At 22.9% G+C, this 25,758-nt stretch overlaps 1 protein-coding gene across 1 annotated transcript in view; it reads right to left on the bottom strand.

Annotated features, from left to right (window-relative positions):
- LOC129611986 (probable serine/threonine-protein kinase DDB_G0282963) overlaps positions 1–25,758 on the bottom strand; it is a 106,531-nt gene that overhangs the window by 54,554 nt on the left and 26,219 nt on the right. The window contains exons 4-6 of the mRNA XM_055525424.1: positions 6,110–6,228; positions 3,613–3,824; positions 1,654–2,057 (exon numbers count right to left, since the gene is read on the bottom strand). Coding sequence (XP_055381399.1) covers positions 1,654–2,057; positions 3,613–3,824; positions 6,110–6,228 — 735 coding nt within the window. The remainder of the gene's footprint in view (positions 1–1,653; positions 2,058–3,612; positions 3,825–6,109; positions 6,229–25,758) is intronic.

Here is a 25,758-nt window from a genome sequence, read left to right as displayed (position 1 = left end):
TGGTTTCCTAACCGTTTAATTCATTTTAATTATACATTTTTAATTAATTTAAATTTTAAGTGAATAATGTATTAGATATAATATTTTTTTGCAATATATTTGAAAATGAATTATAATTTTTTTAATTGTATAATAAAATAATTTTAAATTAACGTTCCTCTATTGTTATAGAATTATAATATTTGTAGTCTTATGTATTCAATGATGCTTTAAAGCAACCAATTTAACAAAAATTAGGAAATTCATCAGCAAATCCAAATGTTAGCTTGTTTTTTTTTTTAATAATCAATATTGCTCCAGCAACAGCTGAGACTTGTGAAACCCTCAAAATTAAATATTAAATAAACCAGTCCCATAAGTCTATCAGGTTTATTGTGTTAACTGAGAATTTGTAATACGGTTGATGTTCAGGTTCATGGTCACAATTTTTTATGGAAAAATCTTATTTGATTATTATGGAAAATTCACTTCTTTTGATTTGGAAAAAGAAAATTTTCTCTCAGACCCGCAAGTAGAATGTTTTTCTTATAAAAATTCTGATAAAAGCAATGTTTGTGAAAGAAAAGCAGGCTTTAGAATACATACTTATCATGTGTTGTAATTTGTAATAAGCTTATATAGAGACAGTATCAATAATTTAATATTTTATTTCTAAGAAAACTTGAATAATGGGAAATCTCTATAAGTAAATATTTTAAAGTCAAAACATAATAGCATAAAATTGCAATTATTTCGAGTCAAAAACAAAACTTTTCCAGGCTTTGAGTCTGAGCTCATGTGCCTCAATGAAAAATACAGATTTTTCAAATTTCGGATTTGGTCTGAGTACAAAATCCATTTAACACTTTAATGTTTTGGAAAAACCACGTGAATTTAAAAAATTTGCTCGAATTTTTGCAGATTGTATGTGGGAAAAAAACTATAGGGTTCTGTTAAAATCAAATCTCAACTAAAGATACTTTTAAAATTTAAGTGTATAGAACTTCGAAATGAAATAAATTTGACGACTTTAAAATAAATTAAAAAGTCAGCAGAAATTTTAAATATAAAACTCTTAAACGATTAATATAACAATAAAAGTTTTTATAGAAAATTTCAAGATGCCATCATTTACAGCATAACTGTGTACTTTTTAAATAATATGTTTGTTTGAAAGTTTTAACCAACTTTTACCTATTTATAATATTCATAATTACAGTTATTATAAATTTTCATCACATTAAGAAATTAATTTTCTCCATGTACTTTTTTTTCTTCTTAAGCATATTTTTCGACACCTTAACTGCACAACATTAGATTGTATACATTCGCTTATTTATGATAGTCAACATCCTTCAAGCATACTTGCTGTTTCTTTTTTTTTCTCTTTACATATTATATAAACGGATTATAATTCAAAAAAATAATGTTTTCCCTTTAATTTTTTTTTACATTTTAATTTTTTCTTCTTTTTAATTAAAGACATTGTATAACAAGGCAAAATCATCTAGGCATACAAAAATGCATTTTATAATATAAACATATTCTGTGTATATACACTCAATATAGTGTATATATATATATATATATATATATATACAAAATATTGCTCGAATGCATTTTAAAAAATAACAAAAGACTAAAAAAAAAAGCAAAAAAAAAAAAATCACTCACCTGCATATTCCATGTTCTTGGTCTTTGTGATGTTTGTTGTTGTTGTGATTGTTGCTGCTGTTGTTGATGATTTTGTTGCTGTTGTTGTTGTTGCTGTTGATGTTGTTGTTGATGCTGTTGTTGCTGTTGTTGTTGTTGATGTTGATTTTTTATACCATTATGACTTGTTGAAACTGTTACTTGTGCACTAGCCTGTTTTGTTTGTTGCATAATTTGACTAATGAGATCCAATTGTTGTCTAGTAAGACCATCATTACCATTACCTGCAGATGCAGGTGAACTTGGTGATGATGGTTTTGAATTGTTTGCACCATTATTATTACTATTACCACCACTGCCACCATCGCTATTATTATTTGTAATATATTGTACACAGTTAGCACCATGCGGAGAACTAGCATCACCTATTATAATAACAATAATTTTAATGTTTGTATAACTCTTTATATACGAGTATAATAATATAGATAAGGATAAAAATGTTGAAGAATAAAAAATTTAATAAAAAATAAAAGACAAGAGGAAAAAAAAAAACAATAACTCCGTTAGAATATTTTGTTTAAAATTTCAGTTCAAAAATAAGTTTTAGATTTAAAACATTAGGTATACATTGAGTACGAAAGGCATACTATAAATGTATGTATAAAAATTTGTGTTTAATAACATTGGTTTTTTCTTAGTATAGATTTTAAGCATGTTGTTGAACCTTACAGCTATCGTATTAAAATTTGTTTTTAGTTATAACTTTTTTTTTAATGTAAAAACAATGCAGTGTGATTTTCTTCTAGGTTTTTGTCTTAAGGCGAATGTCAATTTGCATATATTACAAAATTTAACTGTGATTTGCAAAAATTTTTTTATATTTTTTGAAATTTCAAAATTTAAGACTTTAATTTTTAAATATATATATAAATACTTGATAATTGTAAATTTCTTAAATATAATCGAGTGATATTTTATGTGAAAATAAAACGTGGTTGTTGTCTTTGATGAAAGTTGCTTCAATATTTTAATGAATTCAAATTTATTTGTGAAATAAATTAAACAAATGCATATCATGTTTTTCAAATCATATAGTTCTTTTAAATCAGTCTAGATTAAAATATTCCATTGTGAATAAAATTTTGTTAATCAGTGAAGAACATAATAAAGGCCTCGTATAATGAATGACAACATACCAGACAGACGTAATTTGTCACATTATACCACATTTGTGCAACATTTATGGGATACTAGTATCTTGTTAACGTAATTAAACTTCTATATCCGCCCGAAGCTTCAATTTAATTTTTAATAATGTTTATTTTTTACATAAAGTTCTCAGTATATGATTGACAATACCAAAATTTTCTGTAACATTTCAAATCAAACTGAAAATGTATTTAAGTTCAATGATTTTTGAAATCCATTAAATTTTAGTCATTATAACTGTAAATTAGACTTGCTAAATATTTGTTACAATGTTTTATTGCAAAAAAAAAACCATTTCTCATAGTAACAATAATTGCAATTGAATTGTGATAACCAAAAAAGAAAAAAATCAAAAAATCAAACTTGAAAACAACAATAGAAAAATGAAAATTTTCTGTCGACCCTATAATATTCTTAATATAGAATAAAAGGACAATTACTAAAGCCTTTAGTAAAATGAAAATCTCATTTTTGTACAGTTATTTCCAATATTGTATACACTATACTTAACCTTAATTACAATTTTCATGCTAAATTACAATCATATAAAGCTCAGTATAACAAAAACAAGAAAAAAAAAATGCAATAACAGCAATACTGAAACAACAAAATCACAAAAAATCAAATTCAAAAAGATTTCAAAATCAAAACCAACAACAAAAAGAATAAAAGTGAAAAAAAGTTTTTTTTAGAAAAGCAGAAAATTTTCTAAATTTTTATTCTTTTGGTTTTCCTTCTGTTTTTGTTTTTTTCTTTGTTTTTACTTACCACTTGCGGTTGCTGGAGATAAACTAAGACCAGTTGGTGGTCCAGTCGATGGTGACAATGATTGATTTGGTGTCGTGGGTGTCATTGCTAAAGCACTATGATGATTCTCTGTATGTCTTCTTAATGATCTTGCATCACAATAGGATTTGCCACAACCTTCTGCTTTACATTCATACGGTTTTTTATTTCTATGAGTTAGCATATGACCGTTTCTATATTAAAGAGAATAAAAGAAGAAGAACGAAAAAATAAACAAACAAAAAAATTAACAATTTTTTTACCGTAAAATAAGAATTTGCAAAAAACAGCATGTAAAATAAAAATAATTGTATTTTCTGAAGTTGAGGACCCATTTTACATAAATAAGTGGGGGATGGTAGCAAATGGTTTGCTTGTGTGAAAAATTATTTGCTTCATTTGATTTTTCTGTTATTTTTTTTTTGAAGGGTATGAAAAGTTAAAAATGATTTTCTTATCTTGTTTTATACAGATTTATTGGTATAACAAAAAAAAAAAACAAAAATTAAATAAATTAATGGAGTAAATTAAAGGACAAAATATATTATTTTGCTTAATACCGAGAAAGGATTAAGCAAAATTATATATTTCCATGAATTGTGGTAAATCCAAATGAAGTTATGCATTTTAATTGATCGTATTTTTGTCTACTCTAGCAAATTTTCCAAATTTTCAAAAGTGGTACGAAATTTAATTAACTTGCACTTTATTTACTTAAAATTATTGAGTTTTTTACCATTAGCAAATAATTTGCTACTAAAATTGAAAGCAATCTTTAACTAATCTTCAATTTCTTATTTGTCAATCTTTCTAATCTTAAATAGGTCTTTTTTTTATTTTTATATATTAGAGGAGGTTTTTGCTAAGAAAAATTAATTTAGCTTCGAAATATTAATGTGGTTTCTTTAACAATCAAAATGACTAAATAATTTTAGAATAATTTCAGAAATTGCATATAATTAGGGGCAATAATTGTAAGTCTTCCGTTTATAAGTCTAAAGTAAACAATATTTAAACAATATTTAAAATAAGTAAAAGTAAACAATATTTAAACATTATTTAAATCAGAAAGATATGAAGAAAGAGCAATAATAATGTTTGCTAGAAAGTAAAATATTATAAATAATTGCAAATTTCGAGAAACTTTTGTAACAAAATGCTGATATAACGTATGACATCAATTTAACTTATTTAACTATCAGTGATATAAATTATATTACTAAATTTAAATTATATTGCTAAAGAATAGAATAATAGAATGAATAATTAGACGTTGAAAATTTATACAATCACGTTGTTTGCCAGTTACTTTAAAAATTGCCTATATTTAGGAGCAAGTTGTATAAAAAAGCAATTTAATAACTCTTGTATTAAATTAAGATATTTTTATTTTCATAAAATTAATGCAATTTTTTTAGTAATTGAATAATATAATTTAATTATTAAAATAAAGAGTAAAGAGTTAATGAAACTTTTTAAAATTAATATTTAATTTAGATTTTGTTATGTTTATTATAGAATTTCTCGCATTTCTCCCCTATTTTTGTTCAAATTACTCACATGAATTTTAAGATAAGTGACTGAAATAATAATATCATAGTTCTCTTTATAGTTCTATAGAAACCAAAACAAATCTGTAATCTTACTTTTTCAATAAAAATTTTTCTTTCTTAAATTTTTACTTTTTTATTAAAGTGAATTCAAGCCATGAATATATTTTGCAAACACTTTAATTTTTAAATAAAAAACTTTTCTATATTATTAACTTTAATTTAGATTTGCCCTACATTTTCAATTTTCCATATACATATACATATATACAATATAAATTTTTAAATTATTCCATACATTGTATTTGATAAGATTAGTAGTTAAGTGCAGAAGAAGATTAGATTTAGATTATAAACATACTTATATACAAATAAATATAACGTAGAATATGTAGAACACAAGTTGTTCATGATATTGATCGAAAATTCTATACATAATAAAAATACCCTAAACTTATCCATTCGTATATGTATGTGTAATGATAGCATCAGCTTGTACATTATTATGTTTGGTTCTTCCAAGTGTTACGTAAAGAGGGACAAATTTAATAATATGGATCTTTGAATTTAGTTCATTTATAAGTAAGACAACAAAAAAAGTAGAAATGAAATAAAATGAAAAATAAAAATAATACGAGAAAAAAAATTCGAAAAACACAAAATGTAAAAATCATAGAAGAAAATATCAAAGAGAGGAGATTGAAGGGAATGACATAAAAAATTACATTTTGTGTATAAGGAATTTTCTAGGATTTGTATTGTACATGACAGTGAAATCTATGACTTTTTTGATTGCAATAAAAAACTCAGTATGTTGTCGTCGTCGTTATCTGTTTTTTTTTTTTATTTTATTTATATCTTAGATTTCTTTTTATTATTATTATTATTTTTTTACTTATTTTTCTTTATTATTTAGTTTTGACACTTACAAATGATCCTGTCTTTTGAAAGCTTTTGAACACATTGCACAAACATATTTTCTTTCATCACTATGTGTCAATTTATGTTTTGCCAGAGCTGATGCATTTCCAAATATTTTACTACAAACCTATAAAGAAAAACAAAAATAGAAAAAAGAAAATTAGAAAAAAAATGTGAAATAAAATAAATAGAAAATGTTTTTTTTTTTTATCAAATTTTTTCTATAAAAATTGAAAATATTGTAAGGTTTTGCACATATGTATTGAATTTTCATAAAATACAAGAAAATAGAAAATACATACAAATGTACATATATACCTTTGTGTGAATTTTTGAATTTAAAATATTGTCATCTCTTCCAAATAAAAAAGAGAAAAATATTTTCTTGAGTTATTAACAGTTTCTAAAGAATGACATCAATTTTTATAAGGAAATTCTTCTTAAATTCTCTGTGTTTAGTTATGAATCAATGTGTTTGTATGTATAAATAAATAAAAAAAATATTTGAATTACAATATCCTTTTAAAGTTTTCAAATCCTTTCAATCCACACTTTTAATATCTATATTTGAAAACGTGAAATAATTTCAAATTTGTTTTCTATTTAGATTCAAAATTTAATTAGAGTTTTATTACAATTTTCATATGTATATATAAAAATTTTTTCAAAAATACAATATTGTAATAAAATTTAATTGTACTAGATTACTAACAAACTATTATATTGTTGAAGTTTTGTAAGATGGTTTGGATTTTATTAAATGATAGTATTTAGTAGAATATTCTGAGTTGTTTAAGCACTAATAACGTCTATAACAGTAACTTCTAACAAGTCTACCACTGCCCCTTAAATTTAATTAGAGTTTTGCGGGTGATCATCAAATTATGCGAAATTATTTTCTTCTTAAATAAATTTAAATTATAAATCTACCCCAATATGTATATTAAATTTTGAATAAAATTTAATAAATTATTTTCATTTCTATAATTTTTAATTTATTGCAGTACTTCCAGGATTTCTTAGTTGTGAACTCTGACTTTGGTGATTTATGTAAATAACTTTACAAAAATATATTCAAAATTTTTATTGGAATCGCTTTGTATTTAATTCCAATAAGTTCTACAATTTGAATCGACTGATGGTAAGTTTGTTTGGTGTACTTTATGAAGAAGATAACTGAAATATTTTCAGAAAATTTTGTGGCTATGTTTGATCGTTGAATTTATAGTAAACAAATCTTAGAACAAAAGAATTGTAAATTTACAATTCATTACATGTTATGGGAAATGCGGAACAATAATATGAAATATTGGTTGCGCCCCAATTAAATTCATGTAAAACTGATCTATGATCGTATACTTATATTGAAATTTGATTCGTAATTTTCTTTATTACCATTTAACAAACCTTTCTGCAGCAAACTTTCTATACTTAGCTTGTATTAACATTAATTAGAATATTGAATGAATAAATTATGGTTTAAATTTTATTTAATCAGAATAATCCCATTTTACAAATTTATTGAAGTTTAAAATTTCCTGACTCATTAATTGTTAATTTTTCTTGAAAAAGCTGAATTAAAATTGTTCCATAAATAACCTTTTCAGAAATTAGAATTTATTTTTAACTTAATTTATGTTTTAAAGAAAATAAATTGAGTATGCGTAAGATTATTTATATAAAAAAATAGTAATGTTAAAATTAAATAAAAAAATTCTTTATAAAAGTCTTTAAAATGTAATAAAAATTTTTTCTTTTTAAAATAAAATTTTATAATTTTCGTTGAAATTAAAGTTCATGTTAATTTCCCCATTTATATTTTTATTAATCAAATTATAAAATTATATTATTTCACTCTTGTGAACACAGGGGTGCAATAGAGATGGTGATATTAAAAAAAAATCTGATAGAAATTTTTTTTTTTATTAAATTGACGAAAAATTTGCTTGAAATAATGGAAACGACCTCGAAAAACATTTTTTCTTGCTAATTTTGTTCTTAGTTGAGTTTTCGAAGCCTGGCAATGTCCAGAAGTTAATTAATTCGCAATTTGAGCAAAACACCCAAATAAATATTTTTATAGTACACGAGTGTACAGACTCGCTGATAATAAGGCAGACTTCTCTCTAAAAATAGTGTGTGTACGGTTCCTTAACATGGAGAAATGCATTCATTACGAAAACTCAACATGCAAAATTTAGTACCATGTCATTAACTTACTAATTGTATTTAATCAGACGTCATTATAACTTTTGAATTCCTCAAGGTCGGTGCGATATAATGTTATATAAATTTTCTTGTAAATTTTAATCTGTAAAGAAGGGGCCGGCAAGCATATTTAATAAAATTTATACACTGCACGCATATTTATTCAAACCATGTAAAATTTAATAAAATTATTTCATAGACAATATCGATGCTCCATCGGGCCAAATTCAATCAATTAATAATTTTGATTTTGTAATTTACTAAATCCCTTACTTTAATATTAAAGTTGGTTACTAAAATAGCTGTTAATATTCGAAAGATTTAAACATTAGGCAATTTTCATCTCTATATACAGCTTCACTTTGTTTCCCCTGATTACGAATCTAAGGTGAATATGCATGAATTTCAATACAATTGTAAAGAAAAATTCATTATGCATCTAAAAAGGAAATCATTACTTTTACTACCTAATTTTCAACTAAAAACCCTATGGTTGGTAAGACTCTTAATAATTTTTATACTTAAATCTCATATTGTTACCATCGTTAAAAAGTTTTTTTGGTTTTTCTTTTATTTTCAATTTCAGGTAAATATCCTTATTATTATATTATTTGTATAAAAAGAATATTTATATATAAAAGTTAAGTTAAATTTAGGGTTCTTAATATTATATATAATATACTTATACAATAACAATATGTAAATGTATGTATAGATAATTTATAATAATATTACTAATAAAGAAATCTCCTTAAGAAATATTAAAATTTTTCTTTTCATTTTTATTGTATTTTTTCTCTTCTTAATTTCTGCTTCAAAAAAAAAAAACAACAAAAAAATTATTAATTGTCAAAGTTTTTATGTTTGTATATGTGCATATAATGAATAGATTTGTTTGTATGTATGTACATATATATATACGTAAATCGCATTTACATTATACATTTTCATACTCACAATATATTATTTTCATTTTTAATAGTATTTACGTAACACAACAACTGTGCTGTGAAGGATGTTTAATAAGTCTACTTAAAAAAGAATAAAAACAAAAGTGAAAAACAAAAACAATTTAATTGCTCTTAGGAAATTTTCTTTTATTTTTCACTTTTTGTTTTTTCTTCTTCTCATTTTATTTCCTTAAAAATTAACAACAAAAAACCAACATTAATAAGTTGAAGGAAGTTTGAAGAGGGAGGAGTGGAGTGGAAAATATTAAAATCTTCTTCATTGTTGTAACAAATTACCTTAATAAATCAAGACAAACAATCCTTTTGGCAAATATTTAATGTTTTGTTTATGCAAAATATTTTCATAAAAAAATTTCTTTTTCACTATATACATACATACATATATATTTTGAATTTTTTTATTCTTTTATAAAATCTTTTATAAAAGTATGGAAGAAGTGGAAATTGAATATAAAATAAAAATTCGCGTCCAAATCAAGCTACAAAATATACAGTTGTGGAATAAAATGAATAGGATATTAAAAATTTAATTTTTTTAGAAATCTCTTTATTAATTTAATAGATTTTTAAGGTGCTTTTGAGGCTTGCTTTTAAAAATTTTAATTCAAAATGCCCATACTTTTTACAATTTTCATGAAAAATTCTGAATGAAAAATCTAAATCTGACTAACAAATCAAAATTTCTAATTGATAAATAAGATATCCTGATTTCCGCTGCATGTATAAAATATAACAGTATGTTATTCCTGCCTTTTCATTAAGAATTAAGCTAAATTATAATTTAAATTCAAATAAATTTTTAATATGAAATTAATTTCAATTAAAATATTGTAATTTATAATAAGAAATTTCTATTTTACAAGGTTATATTTAGTGTACATAATTTATTTGAAAATAATATTGATGTTATTATGAAAATATTACAAAATAAATCAATTTTAATGTATTTTAAATACAAGAATATTATAAAAATATAAAATTAATCAAATGCATATTACATTTTATGATAATAATTTATAATTTATGTTTAAATACAAAAATTTATTAAGAATGTATAATGTAAATTTAACCGCATAAAATATAAAAAAAAAAACACATAAGAACAAAAAATTATAATTAAAATATTTATGAACATTAACTAAAAAATGTTAATTGAACTAAATATGTATAATAATTAATGACATTTATTCTGACATTTTGGTAATATTTAAAATGCATAAATTATAATTTGAATAAATGTAAAATAAAAACTACTAATGTATTTAATTTTAATTATTTTAAATGTTTGTACATTTTTAACATGAAAACACATTTATGACACTGTTATGAATGCCAAAATACACTTGCAGAACATTTAAGTCGGTTTTTATTCACATATGTCTTAAAGCATGTTCCTAATGCAACATGCATTTTTAATGTTCAAGTATAAATTAATTGCACCTAATATACGATCAGCCTCGTAAAGTATGTATCATTTGGTACAAGTCAACTCATAATTAATATTAATTTGCTCAAATCCGCAATTCGAGTTTTATTATGATGGTATTTATTTATTTCTGGTACGTTCTTGTTTAAATGTTCTAGATGTGAGCACAGAAAAAGGTGGTATACATTTAATACAGTATCTTCTTATAAATTTGCAAATTTGTTTAGTAAAGTCAACAAATAATATTTGAGAATTTTCCAATATTTTATTGTTTGAATTGTCAAAAAAGTGGCCGAATGAATATAATTGCATCCAAGTGGGAACGCTGACCTTAACAACAAAAATTGTAAAATTGTTTTGAATTTATTCTATTCAGCAATTCAGTTTATATTGCGGAATAAAATTAAATAACTATTTTATTACTATTTTATTGTTCATCTCTTATTCTACCTAATTGTTGCATATGTGTGTATAGAAATTTTGAATTGCTACAAATCAAATGTCAAGTCATTGGTTTAGGTGAATATTTTGAAATCCTAATCGCAATATTACAAATATCATATAATTTAACAATTAAGAAATGTGTAAGCTTAACTCTGTAGTAGTGTAGCGGCATGACAATTTAGAGGTCACATTTCAATTGGAATTAACAACCTATTTGTTGTAAATATAAAGTTCAGACATTCGTATAAATTTCAATCATTTTCCCAATTAATAGCTCTTATAATTAAATCTGTTATACTGTTTTCAGTCTTATTAAAATAACTATAAATATAATTATATTGGAATAGTTTTAATTTTATAACCAAAAAAATTTTTAATTAAAAATTAATTTCTAAATGTCTTAATTAAAATATGGAAAAATAAATTTCATTCAGATTCTATTCAAATTCCATGAATAATCAATCATATTTAATAATTTTTATATTTAACCAAAAATATTTATTAAAAAATGTTTTGACTTTGAATATTTTTGTTAAAATTTTCATTTAATTTTAATGAAAAATTTTTGATAAACACTACCGTACATATCTATATACTCAGAGAAAATTATTAATTTTTCCTGCATATTTGCTGTTTATATTTTCCTTTAAGTTTAATTTTAATAAAGTTGTTTAAAACAGTGTAAGACTGTCATAAAAATTTTTAAAAATTCAAGATTCTTCTTTTCTTTTTTTGCAAAGCAAAAAAATTTTTTTTTTATTAATGAAAAAAGAAGTAGAGAAAATATTTTTCTTATATTTTCATAAAAGAACAACAAAATTAGCGTTTTTCTTCGTATATTAAATTTATCTACGAACGTATAGGTAGGTATAGGTTTTATACATAGGTGTATAGCTGTTTCTCTATAAGAATTGTACACTAAATGAGAATAAAAAAGAATAAAACAAACAAAATATAATAATAAAATTTAATAATCTTCGCGACTTGTTTTCATTTCATTAACTTTGTTTTCTCAATTTTCTTCTCATTAAAAAACGATCCACAGCCACCCTCTAAAGAGTGAAATTAAAAGTTACAAAAAAAAAGAATAAATTTTTTTAAAAATATTTTATAAATATACGAATATAAAAAAGAGGAAACGTCATTACATTGGTATATTTTTTATTTTTATATGATTACGTAAACAAATATTAATTGTATTTTCGTAACACCCCAAAAATTTGTAAAAAACAACTCTAAAAATTCATTCACTTGTTTTTTTCATTTTTAACTATGTGTACGCTAAAAATATCTCAAATTAACTGACATGCGTTTTTTTTTTTTTCTGGTCATAGAATTATATATAGGAGTATATAAGTATACCTATGTATAAATGTTCTATAATTTCGAATGCTGAGAATGAATAAAAACTTGTCTTAAATTGTCCTTTGGTTATTATAGAAATATGAAAAAGTGGATTTATGAAATTAAGAAAACAGAATGTTAAGTTAAAACATAGAGTAAATTCTAATATCGTGTAAGAGAAAAAAATTTTATATAACAAAAAATATGCGACAGTTTTTTCTCATTTTTCTGCAGTTGAAATATTTCAATGTGCGAGAAGAATAAAGATTTTTTCCATCCCGGTTTCTGGGCGGGAACTTAGGAAATTTTTTTTTGTGCGAGAAGTTAGATAAAATTTTTAGTGTGCGAAGAGAATAAAGCATTAAAGCATTTCGATGGAAAAAATAATATAAAACGTAAACTCGGACTCTAGTTCGGTTCAATAGTTTGGTTGAGATTTCAAAAAACTTTATAATTTCACTGCGTTAACATTTTCTGCGATTATTTTCCTTTTGAAATTTCAGGAAAATATACTGATTATTTTCATAGATATTGTAAAAATTGTAAAATCGGCCCGTAATAAAGATTCATTTCCAGAGATCTGACATATCCCAAAAGTTGATCAAACCGTGTCATCCTCGATAAAAATGGGTTGGTAAAAAAAATTATTGGCTACTTATGTTATTTTAATTCATATAAGTAAATATATAAAATTATTGCATATATTTAGGGGATAATTTTAATTACCACTAAGAGTTAATTTGATGGTGAAATTCGATGGTCAAGCAAGTGATTTAAGATATTTAGTTATATTTTTGATGACATGGCATTTATTGCTAGGGTTTTACTTTTTACCCGTTAGTAAATGTAGATATGTGGTAAAGCTCGCAGTTACGGAAATGTAAACTCAAATTTATGGTCCTTGAGAAATAGAAAATTTCAGAAGAAGAAAATTGATATTAAAAATTAAAAAAAATAAGGGATTTATACAATTCCATGAGCAATAAGGGGTTTTGAATAAAATGTTGACCGAAATTTTGTTGCAGTTGTTATTGAGTATGCTGTGGATACTTAAATTTTATCACGGTCTAAATAAATGTTCATAACTCATTACATATATTTTTACTACATAGTTGTAATTAGATAAGAATGTGCCTAGGAAAGTATAGTTCTTAATTAGTTGTACAATTTTGAAAAATGTTATTTTCATTTCAATGTAACCATGGTAAGTGTCCAAGACAACTTTACTTACCAAAAGAGAAAAAAGTAAAATATTCTCCATTTAAAATATTATTCAACTCCTTTTTTTAAAAAATCTTTAAATTTTTCCTAGAATTACCCATAAAAAAAAAGGAAAAATTTATCATTACCGCCATCTTATTTTCCCTCAACATACAAAACAAGAAAAAAAAGTGCCCTTTAATGCGTACATTGTTAAATTGCTATTAAGAGTTTTATAAAACTTTTTGAATATTTTCTTTTTATTTATGTTTTGTGTTATGCTTTTACATTATGGATGTTATTTTGCTATATACCTACATTTTCATATATGTATGTATGTATATATATATTTTATAAGAGATAAATAAGAAGAAGTTCTTCTCATTTTTTTTCATTATTTTCTTAAAAAAATTAAGATTTTTCTGCAAAAAAAAAATAATTTTTCTGATTTTTTCTTGTTCTTTTTCTTTTATTATATAATTATAAAATAATTGAAGTGAATTGATTTTAAGTTTAATGTTGGAGAGAAATTCTTGTGACATTATTTTCAATAACAAAAACAAAAAAGATTGGTGGGCCCCAAAAATATTATTCAAGCTATAAGGTCACAAAAATCTAAAAAATTTGTAAAAGTAAAAAAATTTCCAAAAAAAAATTTTTTTCAGTTAAAAGAAAAGTTAACGAAAAAGTTATTGAATTTTATTTTTTTTGAAACAAAATTTTGAACACAAAATTTATTTTTATTTTTTAAATCACTTTAATCATATTTTTGTTAATTTAACAAAAACAAAACAACAAAACACAAAAAAAATACGAAGAGAAAGCAAAAAAAAAAAAAATGAGAATGAAAATGAAAATAAAAATCTCCCTCAAGGATATTCTGTATGGGTTATTTTTTGAGATTCTTGTTAAACAATTATGTACTCGTACACTATATAAATACAAGTACACACATATTTCGTAAATATATTTATATGTAATACAAAATGTATGTATATATTAATAAAACATAAGAATTTTATCAGAATAATTTAATTAGCGTAACCAAATGGAATTAAGGATGGTACAAAAACAGAACAATTTCGAACATACAATTATGGATATATATACATATGTATGTATGTATACTAATATAGAAATATTCATGTACATATATATTTTTGTATATATAAATGTAAATGAATTTCATGTTTTATATCTAGATACAAATAAAAAAATGTACAAATATTTTATGTATGTACAAGTGAATATGAAATAAAATCCTTGAATTAATACTTTGCTTCAAGTAAAACTTGTTAAGAGCACAAAAATGGATAGGCTAATTTAGGCATAATTTTAATTGAACGAAGAAAAAAATAAATAAGTTATGAAAATTGTTCATTTCTTTTTTTTGATTTTTTTTTGTAAATTTAGATTTTCCCTTGAAAATTTAATAAAAAAATGAAAAAAAAAATTTTCTTTTTTCTGTTTGGAAAATTGTTTTTGGTAATTTTTTGCTTATATTTTTTTTTATTGTTTTTAGGTATACATATAAATTTGAAGTATAAAGCAAGGGTTATAATGTAGAGATTTTTTTCTTTCGGATAAGGTACATGTTATTATGGTATACGGACATTCTGTAGATTAATATATACTTTTTTGGAGTAATAATTGAAAATTATTTTAGGAATTTAGAAAAAATTTTTTCTGATTTTTTAATTTAAATAACAGCTACAATCACTATAAAGGATCTTGTTATATCACTACCATATCAATTTTAACCATACCATATTTACATATATTTTTCACCTAATTCACCTCACTCAGTTTTGATGACCGTTCTCTTAAATTATATAAGAAGTAAGAAAAACGGAAAATTATGGAAGAAGTATTAGAAAATAGTGAAGAAATTTGTTAGTGATTAGAAAATAGTGAATAAAAAGGTGACCGAAAATAAGGCGCTCAACACATTAGTGGTTTATCCAACATTTTTTTAAAAATGAGTTACAGTGTTTAATAGAGCTGTAGTGATCTATAAAGAATTGATCTTTATTTTTAAAATAGCTGGTTTACTCTTCTTTTCACACTATTTTGACATAAGTTTGGTTTTGCCTAAATATTTAAAAATTTCAATTGTAATTTTCATTTTTGCAAATAGGCCAATAATATGCTGAGCGCCTCAAATGTGAGATACGAGTACAGAATGAAGTTATATAACGCTGTGGTGAATTTTCTAAATGGCTTATTAAATTTTCGAACTGAGTTTTCTATAGTGACAAAATTTTGGAAACACTATACAATTATAGATTTTGATTCGTATTATTCTTGATTTTTTATTTTGAATATTTTTACATAAGAGTTCAAATCGATTTTTAAAATTCTTCGTATCTCTAAACACATTTTTTTTTTAATTTAGGAAATCCAAATTGAAAATCTCTGGATCTAGTATTTTTATCCCCTTAAAATTCTACATAAATGAAGGTCACAATTTAATTTCTATATAATTAATAACTATATAAATATTAATTTAATTTGTATATAAAATGTTATTTTTAAAATTGAATTTTTAGATAAAAGAATACAATTATGAATAAAGCTAAATTTAGTTATTAAATTTTTAATATTTTGAAACAACTACAAAAAAAAAAAAATTTCAATAAAATTTTGTTAAAATTTAATTAGAAATATTTTTGTATAGCATACAAGTATTAAAGGTATACACAAAATGTATATGCAAATGTAACTATATTAAAGATTCAAACCAAAATTATAAAATGTGATTAGATTAAAAAAATTTTCCTATAAATATAACAAAACAACAAATTTTATATTCTAATCAAGATTTTTTTTTAATGTAAAATGTAAAAGTATACTCTACTAAATATTATATTTAATAATAAGTACCTATAATGATGTTGGTCCAAGTGAAAATTTTGTACGTATATACAAAAATATTTTTTTTTCTATAGAAATCTAATTGATGAATGTTTAATTTTTATTTGCATATAAATTAAATTAATTTAAATTAATTTAATTTAAAATGAAATTTAGAAAAAAATTTTAATTTGAAATATAATATTGATTTAAAAGTAATGAACCTCATTTCGAATAAATTACGGTATGCGTAAATTTAACAAATTTTGAGAAATATGCTATGAAGGTTCTTTGTTTATTAATTTATTGCCTACAAAATAAAAAAATCGAAGAAAAGCTGCTGCTTTAACAGGATTTTTCGAGTTTGTTTTTAAGATTTTAAAATTTTTGTCAATATTAAAAATATTAAAAGATTTTCTAATTATTGGTTGAAATGGTGAATATTTACTGTTCTTATTAAAATTTCTTAAGGTTCTTATTTAAATTTAAGGAAAAATACAATTTTCTATTAAAAGCAATAAAATCGAATTTCTTTACTTGGCAATAAGAAGTACAGATCAACAAATTTTTTTATAATTATGTAAAAATTGATTATGTTGAAAATTTTTGCTACCTGGGACAGTACATTTAAATGGACCGATCATATTCTTCGAAATATTTGTATAGGGTTTCTACACATGTTTTTGTTCTTTGTCATATTAGAAAATTTGTTTCAAAAAATTCTTTACATACTATATTCATACGTCATTCACACTATCCCACATAATCCATTTTAATTCTATATGGAATGGAGCGAACATTATTATCGGATATTTATTTCCTTTTAAAGAGGTTTCCTATACAATTAGATTATGCAGAAATATACGTTACATATATATTACGGTTTTCAAAGTAGTTAATAACAAAATTAAGTAGAATTTTATATTGAATACAAAGAGATTGATGTTTACGGTTATAATACCAGAAACAAATTTAATTTCTTTCCAATTTTGTTAGGGACAAATCAACAACAATATAATAAATTGCTTATTTAAATGCTTAAAGCTGTACTAATGACCTTTCAGTTGAACTCAAATAAATTATTTGAATTAGTCATTTTAAAACAAAAATCAAAGTTTAAATTACTGAGGGAATACTATAGATTCTAACAAAATTTGAAGAATTAGTAAGCAAATATTAGTGCTAGATTACGTTTTACTTTCTTATAATGATAAATTATGTAATAATGTTAATAATTAATTATTATTTATAATATAACATATAAGCAGTTTGTCAAATATTATAAAATCAGATGGCTTTCCAAGCTTTGCTCGATAAACCGAATTAATTTTAGATTTTTTAATATTTCTAATTGTAAATCTTTTGTCATGGCCATTTCAGTTTAATTCTAGGCTTGATTTTTATCGTTAGTGAAAACCCTTATTGTTGGGTTGGGATTTTTTAACAGCAACAATATAACTTCAAAATTTTAACAAAATTTAAGCTTGATCTTTAAACTGTTTAACAAAGACTGATTTAACACAGTCTTCGCACGCTATAATAAAGTATTATTTTACATACTTAACCACATTTAAAATTTTTTTCTTATTAATGCTACAAAAATCTATACAAAATTTTGAAGCTAGAGTTAAAGTAGCTGTGCATTCAGCAGTTTGAACAAAACTTGAAGGTTACCATTGAAAATTTTTATTATTTTTGATTTAAATTTACGAAAATACGACTGCCGGGCATACCTATAATATTTTCGTGCAACGAAAAATTCAGCTACTAGTTTTGTAAGAAATTTTACGATTATGCGGTTGTACAATTTTAAAATTTTATTCAAGAATTTCTTACTTTGTTTTAACAGAATAATAAAAATTAAAAATTTTCAAAAAAAAAAAATACTTTCCAATATTTCTGGTGTGTTTTCTTTTTTGCAAGTTTTTCTTCTTTCTTTATTTTTAAGTTGTTTATTTTAATTTTTGTTCTTTTGCTTTTTCCACTTAATAAGTCTTTTTTTTTCGCTTTTTCTTTTTATAACTTATTTAATTTTTTTTAGCATTTCATTTTGAATTTTAAGTTTATTTTCTTTTACTATCAACAACATAGAATTAATAAGGCAAGAATGTTAAGACACAAAAAGTAAACAATAATAAATAAGTAAAAAAAAAAGAAAAGAAAATTTACATCAATATTGTAGTAAAAATTATTAAAATTTATACACAAATATACACATATATAACCACTACACATAAGTAGCATATACATATATGTATGTATATATAAGTATGCAAGTACATAATATTCTTGGATTTGTGTAAATTTTATGAAAATTTACAAAACAAATTTGATTAAGTTAAGAACGTGCTTTTAATACAAAAACAAGAAAAAAATTTAGAGAAAAAGAAGCAAATAAAGTAAAAGAAAAAAATAAAAAAAATAATGAAAACACTAAAAATATAAACAAAAGAAAAAAAAGAAAAAAAAAAAAACAAAGTCGAATTGTGAATATTGATTTCGTTAATGTTACCGATAGAGGGAGTAGCATTAGGTGAGCGAAAATCAAGATATTTTTGATGTGTACAGCAGGAACAAAGTGGAACTAAAATTCTTAAATTAAATTTTTTGTTGTTGTACAAGTGTGTACACAATGAAAATGAATCAATTTCATAATCAACTTTTGAGAATCCATTAAATAAATTTTATTTTTTTTTTTTTGCTCTCATATTTTCTCTTTATTTTTTATTTTGTTTTTCCTATACTCTTCATTCTTCAAGTACTTGACTATATTTTTTCATTATTGATTCAATTCTACTTGCCAATTTCGTAATTGGTCCTGTTTTTTGATTTTTCTTTTTTCTTTTGTAATCATTTTGTTTTTACGTTGTGTACATAAGTTAGCAATCAGGATATTTAAAAAAAAAAACAAAAAAAAAATTCTATTTTTTTTTTAATTTAAAAGTCAATATTTATGCGAATTTTTGCTAAAAAAAAAAATTGAAAGAAACGCACATAGAATTTTTTTTTTTTGTTTACGAAACTTCTTTATTATTATGCAATGTATATAAAAATAAATACATATATATACATATTTACTTACAATATATGAAATTATTAATAAAAAGTATGAAGAAAATTGAATAATAAAATTTATATTTGTAGAATAAATTTTTGAATTGAAAATAAAAATACACAGAGAAAAAAAAATTAAGTAAAAACAGAACAGAATAAAAATAATAAAAATATGAAAATATTTATTTTTGTTTAAGTTTTTCATAAATATAGTTATTATGTTAATAAAAGATAAAATTGTTTTCAATATATACACACATATACATACATACATATGTATGTTTATTGCAAAAAAAAACAAGATAGATAAAAAACAAAAAAAAAATATTATTTTGTGAACAAGTTGATTAAAAATATAAGAAAAAATTAAATGAAATTTACAAGTATATTTAAGAATAATAAATAAAATCGTTCGTTACTAGGTATTTTTGGTTTTAGTTGGGAAAAAGTAATTGCATTTTCTTCTTATATTTCACTGAGAGAAAATTAAGGATATAAATTATGTACGATGAGATAATAAGAGTAATAATATTGAACTTTCAATTTTGTTGCTTAAAATTATGAAAAAGAATCTGTAATATCTAACTAGCCATTATATCAAAAATTGTTTAGACGTGCTTGGCAATTCTTAATTTTATTAAAAATTTCAGTTTTACAATGTATATTCTATCAGAATTCGGTATATGTATGCCTAAAATATTCTCAAAGTTGAGAATAAAATTGAATTGAAAATTATTAAATAAACTTACTTGAATAACAGTTTTCTTATAATTTTTTTAATAATTTAGTTTGTAAATTTAGCCATTTTGCTTGTAACGCTAAGAAATAATAGTCTGAGGCAAGTATGATTTTGGTCAGTATCGAATTTTGGGTCGATTTAGTTATATCTATCTGTTTGTCTGTTCATCGCAGCGATAACTCAAAAACCAAATGGCGTTATTTTCAAAAAAATTTTTCATAGTAAATGTTAGAATCCTATATCTGAAATTATAAACTGCTTTGGATTTCTGATTTCCGGATTCAATTTGAAAAGAGAACAAGAGATACATGTACATTTAAAAAGAATTGCTCAGAATGAATTACCGCGGCGAATTTAACCGCCGGCTATAAAATAACCTAAATTCCTATTTTTATAGCTGATCGTATTTTTTTAAACATCATTTGTTTAAATGTGTGTATGACATCATATGCAAAGTTGTTTACAGATCATTTTGCCATTCCGCTGTTGTTCTGGATTAAAAACGGAAATCTTTCGCCGTTGCCGTTCACTGCTTTGGTTTTCGTTTTTACAGTCATTCTCCGTTATTGCTCGGGCTTATATTGCATGTATATAGTTTATCATATTGTATATATGTATATCAATTAAAAGTTGTTTAGTATATGCATAATTATTGAGGTAAATCATTTGTATAAAATTATTCAATTTTAATTGACCAATTATTACAATGCATGTATATGAAAATATAAGGTCGACTGAAAATAAAATTCTTAGCAAATGAATTCAAATCGAATATTGCAATTTATTGCAATAAACATTCTATAACAAGCTAGAAATTATAATATATATACATATATGTATATACACAATTTGATTGAAGTTTTCCAAGAAATTAAAATTCAATTCCTTGTCGTATAATTAAATCTTTGTGGTAAATGACGATTTCAACTTTTTACACAAATTAATTTATTACCAATATCATTGCATGTATTTCGATTTTCGAAATTAAATGGTTTGGAAAGGAAAACTTTTTGAAAAGAAATGGGATCTCAAGCAGAAAACTTTAAATGGTTTTTGCATTTGCTATTAAAAAGAAACTTTAATTATTTGAATTAAATAGAGGGAATAGAATTTATACTGAAAGATATACAGAGAAACATTTTCGTTTCTATAGAAAAATCAGATTTGTTATAATAAGAATTTTAAAATTGTGCCACTTTAATTTATCCCTTCTAAGAGTAATGGTTATCACAATTCGGAAAAACATTGCGAAATCGAATAAAAAATGTCAAATTCAAAATCCTATATTACAATACGTAATAACTTTTAGTTAATCCTTGATTTTATTCTTTACTTAAAATAATGTATAGAGTTTTATCAAGAGATTTGTATGATGTTAAGCATAATATATGTGTGCGTGTATATATATGTAGATATTATTAGAGAAAAAAAAGGATTATTTTTCTTTTTCAAATGGTTATTATTTGTACATTTTAAGCTTATGTAGGATATTTTTTTTTTTGCCTCTTTACTACATAATTTGTGAATTTTGTATATTTATATTTTATATATGTCATTTGTTATTTTCTAACAATACCAGAACATAAAATACTTAAATTATTTAAAAAAACATTAATTATTAATTTAAGGTTTTCTTATAAGCATATTTCCTTAAAAAAATATAATAATTCGGATTTCAATACAATTAGAAAAACATTTTTTGAAAAAAGTTATTTATTTGGAAATCAGGTCCGTATTTGTTGCGAAAATTAAAATTTTTGGGTGGAATGATTATTTATAGAAAAAATTCAAATGTTTGCTAATAAAAATCAGTATGAGTGTTAATTATATTAGTAAATTTAAGGAAAAATACTTAAAAAATGTATGAAGAAAAGCACCCCATTCAGACTACACGAGAACAACATGTTCTACTCTTCAATTAACATGTTATGGAAATGGGATTCACACTACATAAACTGTTTTCATTTGGCAGTAAACTTGTTTTGGTTGACATTTTGTTTATTTAAAAATTTAAAAAAAAAAATTTTTCTATTTTGCAAATTCTTTTTTTTAATTTCCATTGACTTAAGAGAGAAGCCTTTAAAATAAACCATTCACAATGGAAAATGATGTTATCCTGGGAAAAAACATGGTACTTGTATTCGTTATAGGGTGAATAGGGTATAAGGCAAATATTTGCAAGACATAACATAATGATAAACAAATTATTATTTTACCTCATATTTCTGAAATAAATCAAATTATTACCTTTTGAAATCATTAGAGGCCTTAATTATTTTCGTTAGTTAGTTTCATTCAGCGCTCTGTTTTGCTCAGCTCTTTTCCTTTTAACAAATTACTTAAGTTTTGGATCTATTATACTCTAAATAATCTAGTATCTAAAAAAATGTTTCGTATTTCTCTCATTCTTTCAGTTTACAGATTCGACCACTCAATCTCATACCAAAATTCAATTCTTATACCTAAAATCTACTTAATAATTACAAAAAATATGTGAAAATAGCAGGCGATTTCTATTCCATTTGTCAACTTTCTTTCATTTATTTCATTGAATTGAAATGTGCTAACAAAAACAAAAATTATTACAATGTAGTATGGGCCACAATTGAAACAGCAAAAAAAAAAAGAAAAGTAGGATTAAAAAAGGCACAGAAAAAAAAAGAAGAGATAAAATCAAAAAATAAAAGAAAAATTACGATGTGTGGGAGATGAAAGAATAGAAGGGGAAGGATGTTTACTGAAAGAGATAAAAAAAAAATAGGATACTTGTTATTTATTTGTTTTAGATAAAGTCCTTTTACAGTTTCGTTTTATTACCAATTTTTTTTCTACTGTTTTTTATTTTTTTCCTTGTTTTTTTATATGTTGTTTTGTAGACGAATATGAAAATTTTATGGGAATATTTTTATTGCTATGTCAATGATATTTTTGTCCTTAAAGCAAAAATAAAAAAAGGAACAAAAACAATAATAAAAGCAACTGAATACACGGTATTAATATTAGATTCCAATTTGTATGTCCTGATCGATTTCATTTGCAAAACAAAAAAAAGGAAAATTGAAATGAAAAAAAAAACAAAAAAGGAAAACTAACAAACACAACCATATTTCTTGTTTTTATCTTTTTTTTGCTCCTTTTACTATGGTTTAATATTTTTTAAAATAAACACGAGCATAAAATTTTTATGTTTTGTATTCTTTTGACGTGTCTTTTGTACACATGACTATTTAGACGCATTTTATTTTTAAAAATTTTTCGGTGTGAGCAGTGAATGGGGCTATATTTGGAGGTATAGGTATTTTTATTTTATATTCTTGTTTATTAGGGGTCAAAAAATATTATGTAGGTTTGTATAATAGTTTCTATGAATGGTGATAAAATAATTTTTTTTTTTATATTTTTTGATTTTTTAATAAGTCTTCTTTTTGATATGATTTTTTGATTTTTCAAAATTTTTTTTCACATATTATAATGCAGAAAAATTGGATTTATGGTGACGGGATTGCCATATCTCAAGTGTGTGTTGAGAGAAAATTGTTATATCGTTATTCGTTTTTAACATACAGTTTGTTCATATTTTTAAAAACAAATTCTTCCAGTAATTTCTAATAAATATTTTGTATTTAAAAATTTTGTTAATTTTTCGTGAGAATTCTCGTTAAGGTTCCACGCATTAAAGATCAGGTAATCAATCAAGACTTTACAAGAGATGTGAGCGTCATTTAGACAGAATAATTCTCTTAGTTCTAAATAAAAGATAAAACAGACTAATAACTCGAATAATAAATACGTATACAATAATCGAAAACTAATCCCAGAATTTAGCATATACTTAAGAATTAAAACTGCAAAGCAATAAAACATGTTTTTCGAAAAACCATAAAAATTATTGTAATAAAATTCTAATTCAGTAAAAATCTTTGTGTAATAAGAATTTTACTAGCTAATAAAATTTTGTTATTTTTTGTAATATTATGATGAAATTGTGGCAGGCTGAATTTCCTTTAAAATCTGTTATAATAAATTAATGTCAAGTATTTGAAGACAATTATTTACAAAATTTCAAATTTATTATGAGCTTTTTTAAATTTATAATTTAAAATAAACTTTATTATCCTGATTGAATAATTGATAAATTCAATTTAGGAAATTGCAATGACAAAATAACTACTGCGCTTAACATTCAATAATCATGAGTTTAATTGAAAAGTTGGTAACCCTAACACTGAAGATACATTCTAATGTGGGGATATTCGTATTTGTTTGTATATGTTTATTATCTTTATTGGTTTTTATTAGTTGACAAATACCTGAATTATTGAGGTAAAATCGAAAAAGAAAATTGAATTTTTTTTTGGTTTTCAATATTTTCTAATAAATTATTTGTGAATATGAATTTGTTAAAATTTCACAGATTTGAAAAAAAAAAAATAATGAAAACCTAAAAATTAATGTACGTGTGTATATTTTTTAAGTATCAAGAGCATTAAACATAAAAACTTTTATTAAGAATATTTTGCCCGAATATAAATTTTGGGATATTTTTTCTTTTTCAATACTTAAAAAGAATAGAAATAATAAAATCATATTTTAACGTTAATGAAATCCTTTTCTTTGGAATCAATTTCATTTACTACCTTTGTTTTTTATCGGAAATGGTGTTCGGTTCACTATAACTATATTATGTATACGAATTGTATTGCAAATCCTATTAAATTTTGTATTTGTAGCTGTTATATAGATTGGGTGCGATGGTATTTAGGTGAGGTGAGAATGCATAGCGTTATTTAAAATTCAATTTTTGTGAAATTTTCAATATTATTTATGGTTTATTTAAAACACATAAATTTATTGATCGCAAATAAAAAATAGCTATTGAAAAATTGTAGAGACTGTCGATAATAAATGTTGAGATTCTGGACTGGGTGTGGGCATATATTATTTATACTTCATGTTGCAAAATGCAAGTTCATTAAATTACCCATTGCAGATTATTCCTTTTTAATTAAAGTATAATATAATAAACTTTATTATGAACCAATTCTTATTACAATAATAAATATTATGTAATTGAATAATGTAATTTTTTTATGCTTGATTTCGTATAGCAATTTCGTAAGCAATGCGAAATAAGGTTTAAAATTAAAATTAAGGTTTTTAAACCAAGAACAAAATTTCGTTAACTATTCAGTAAAGTTTTTTTTTTAAAATAGGGTTCGTGTCGATATTTGATTTGTGCAAAATTTCAAATATGTGCCTATCTACTCTTTAGAAATTTAAAAGAAATCCTTTACAACGCCATATCTTTTTCTAATAAATTGACGAAGAAATTCAATTATTTCAATATTGAATAAAAATGTTATGATTCTAAAATAAACAATCATTTTTTAAAGTTAAAAATTATTCAAATGAATAAAA

The sequence above is a fragment of the Condylostylus longicornis genome, unplaced genomic scaffold, assembly GCF_029603195.1.
Source record: "Condylostylus longicornis isolate FDR11 unplaced genomic scaffold, ASM2960319v2 ptg000055l, whole genome shotgun sequence".
Classification (NCBI taxonomy): Eukaryota; Metazoa; Arthropoda; class Insecta; order Diptera; family Dolichopodidae; genus Condylostylus; species Condylostylus longicornis.
The sequence above is the reverse complement of the archived record's forward strand: the minus strand, read 5'-3'. Positions and strand labels throughout refer to the sequence as shown.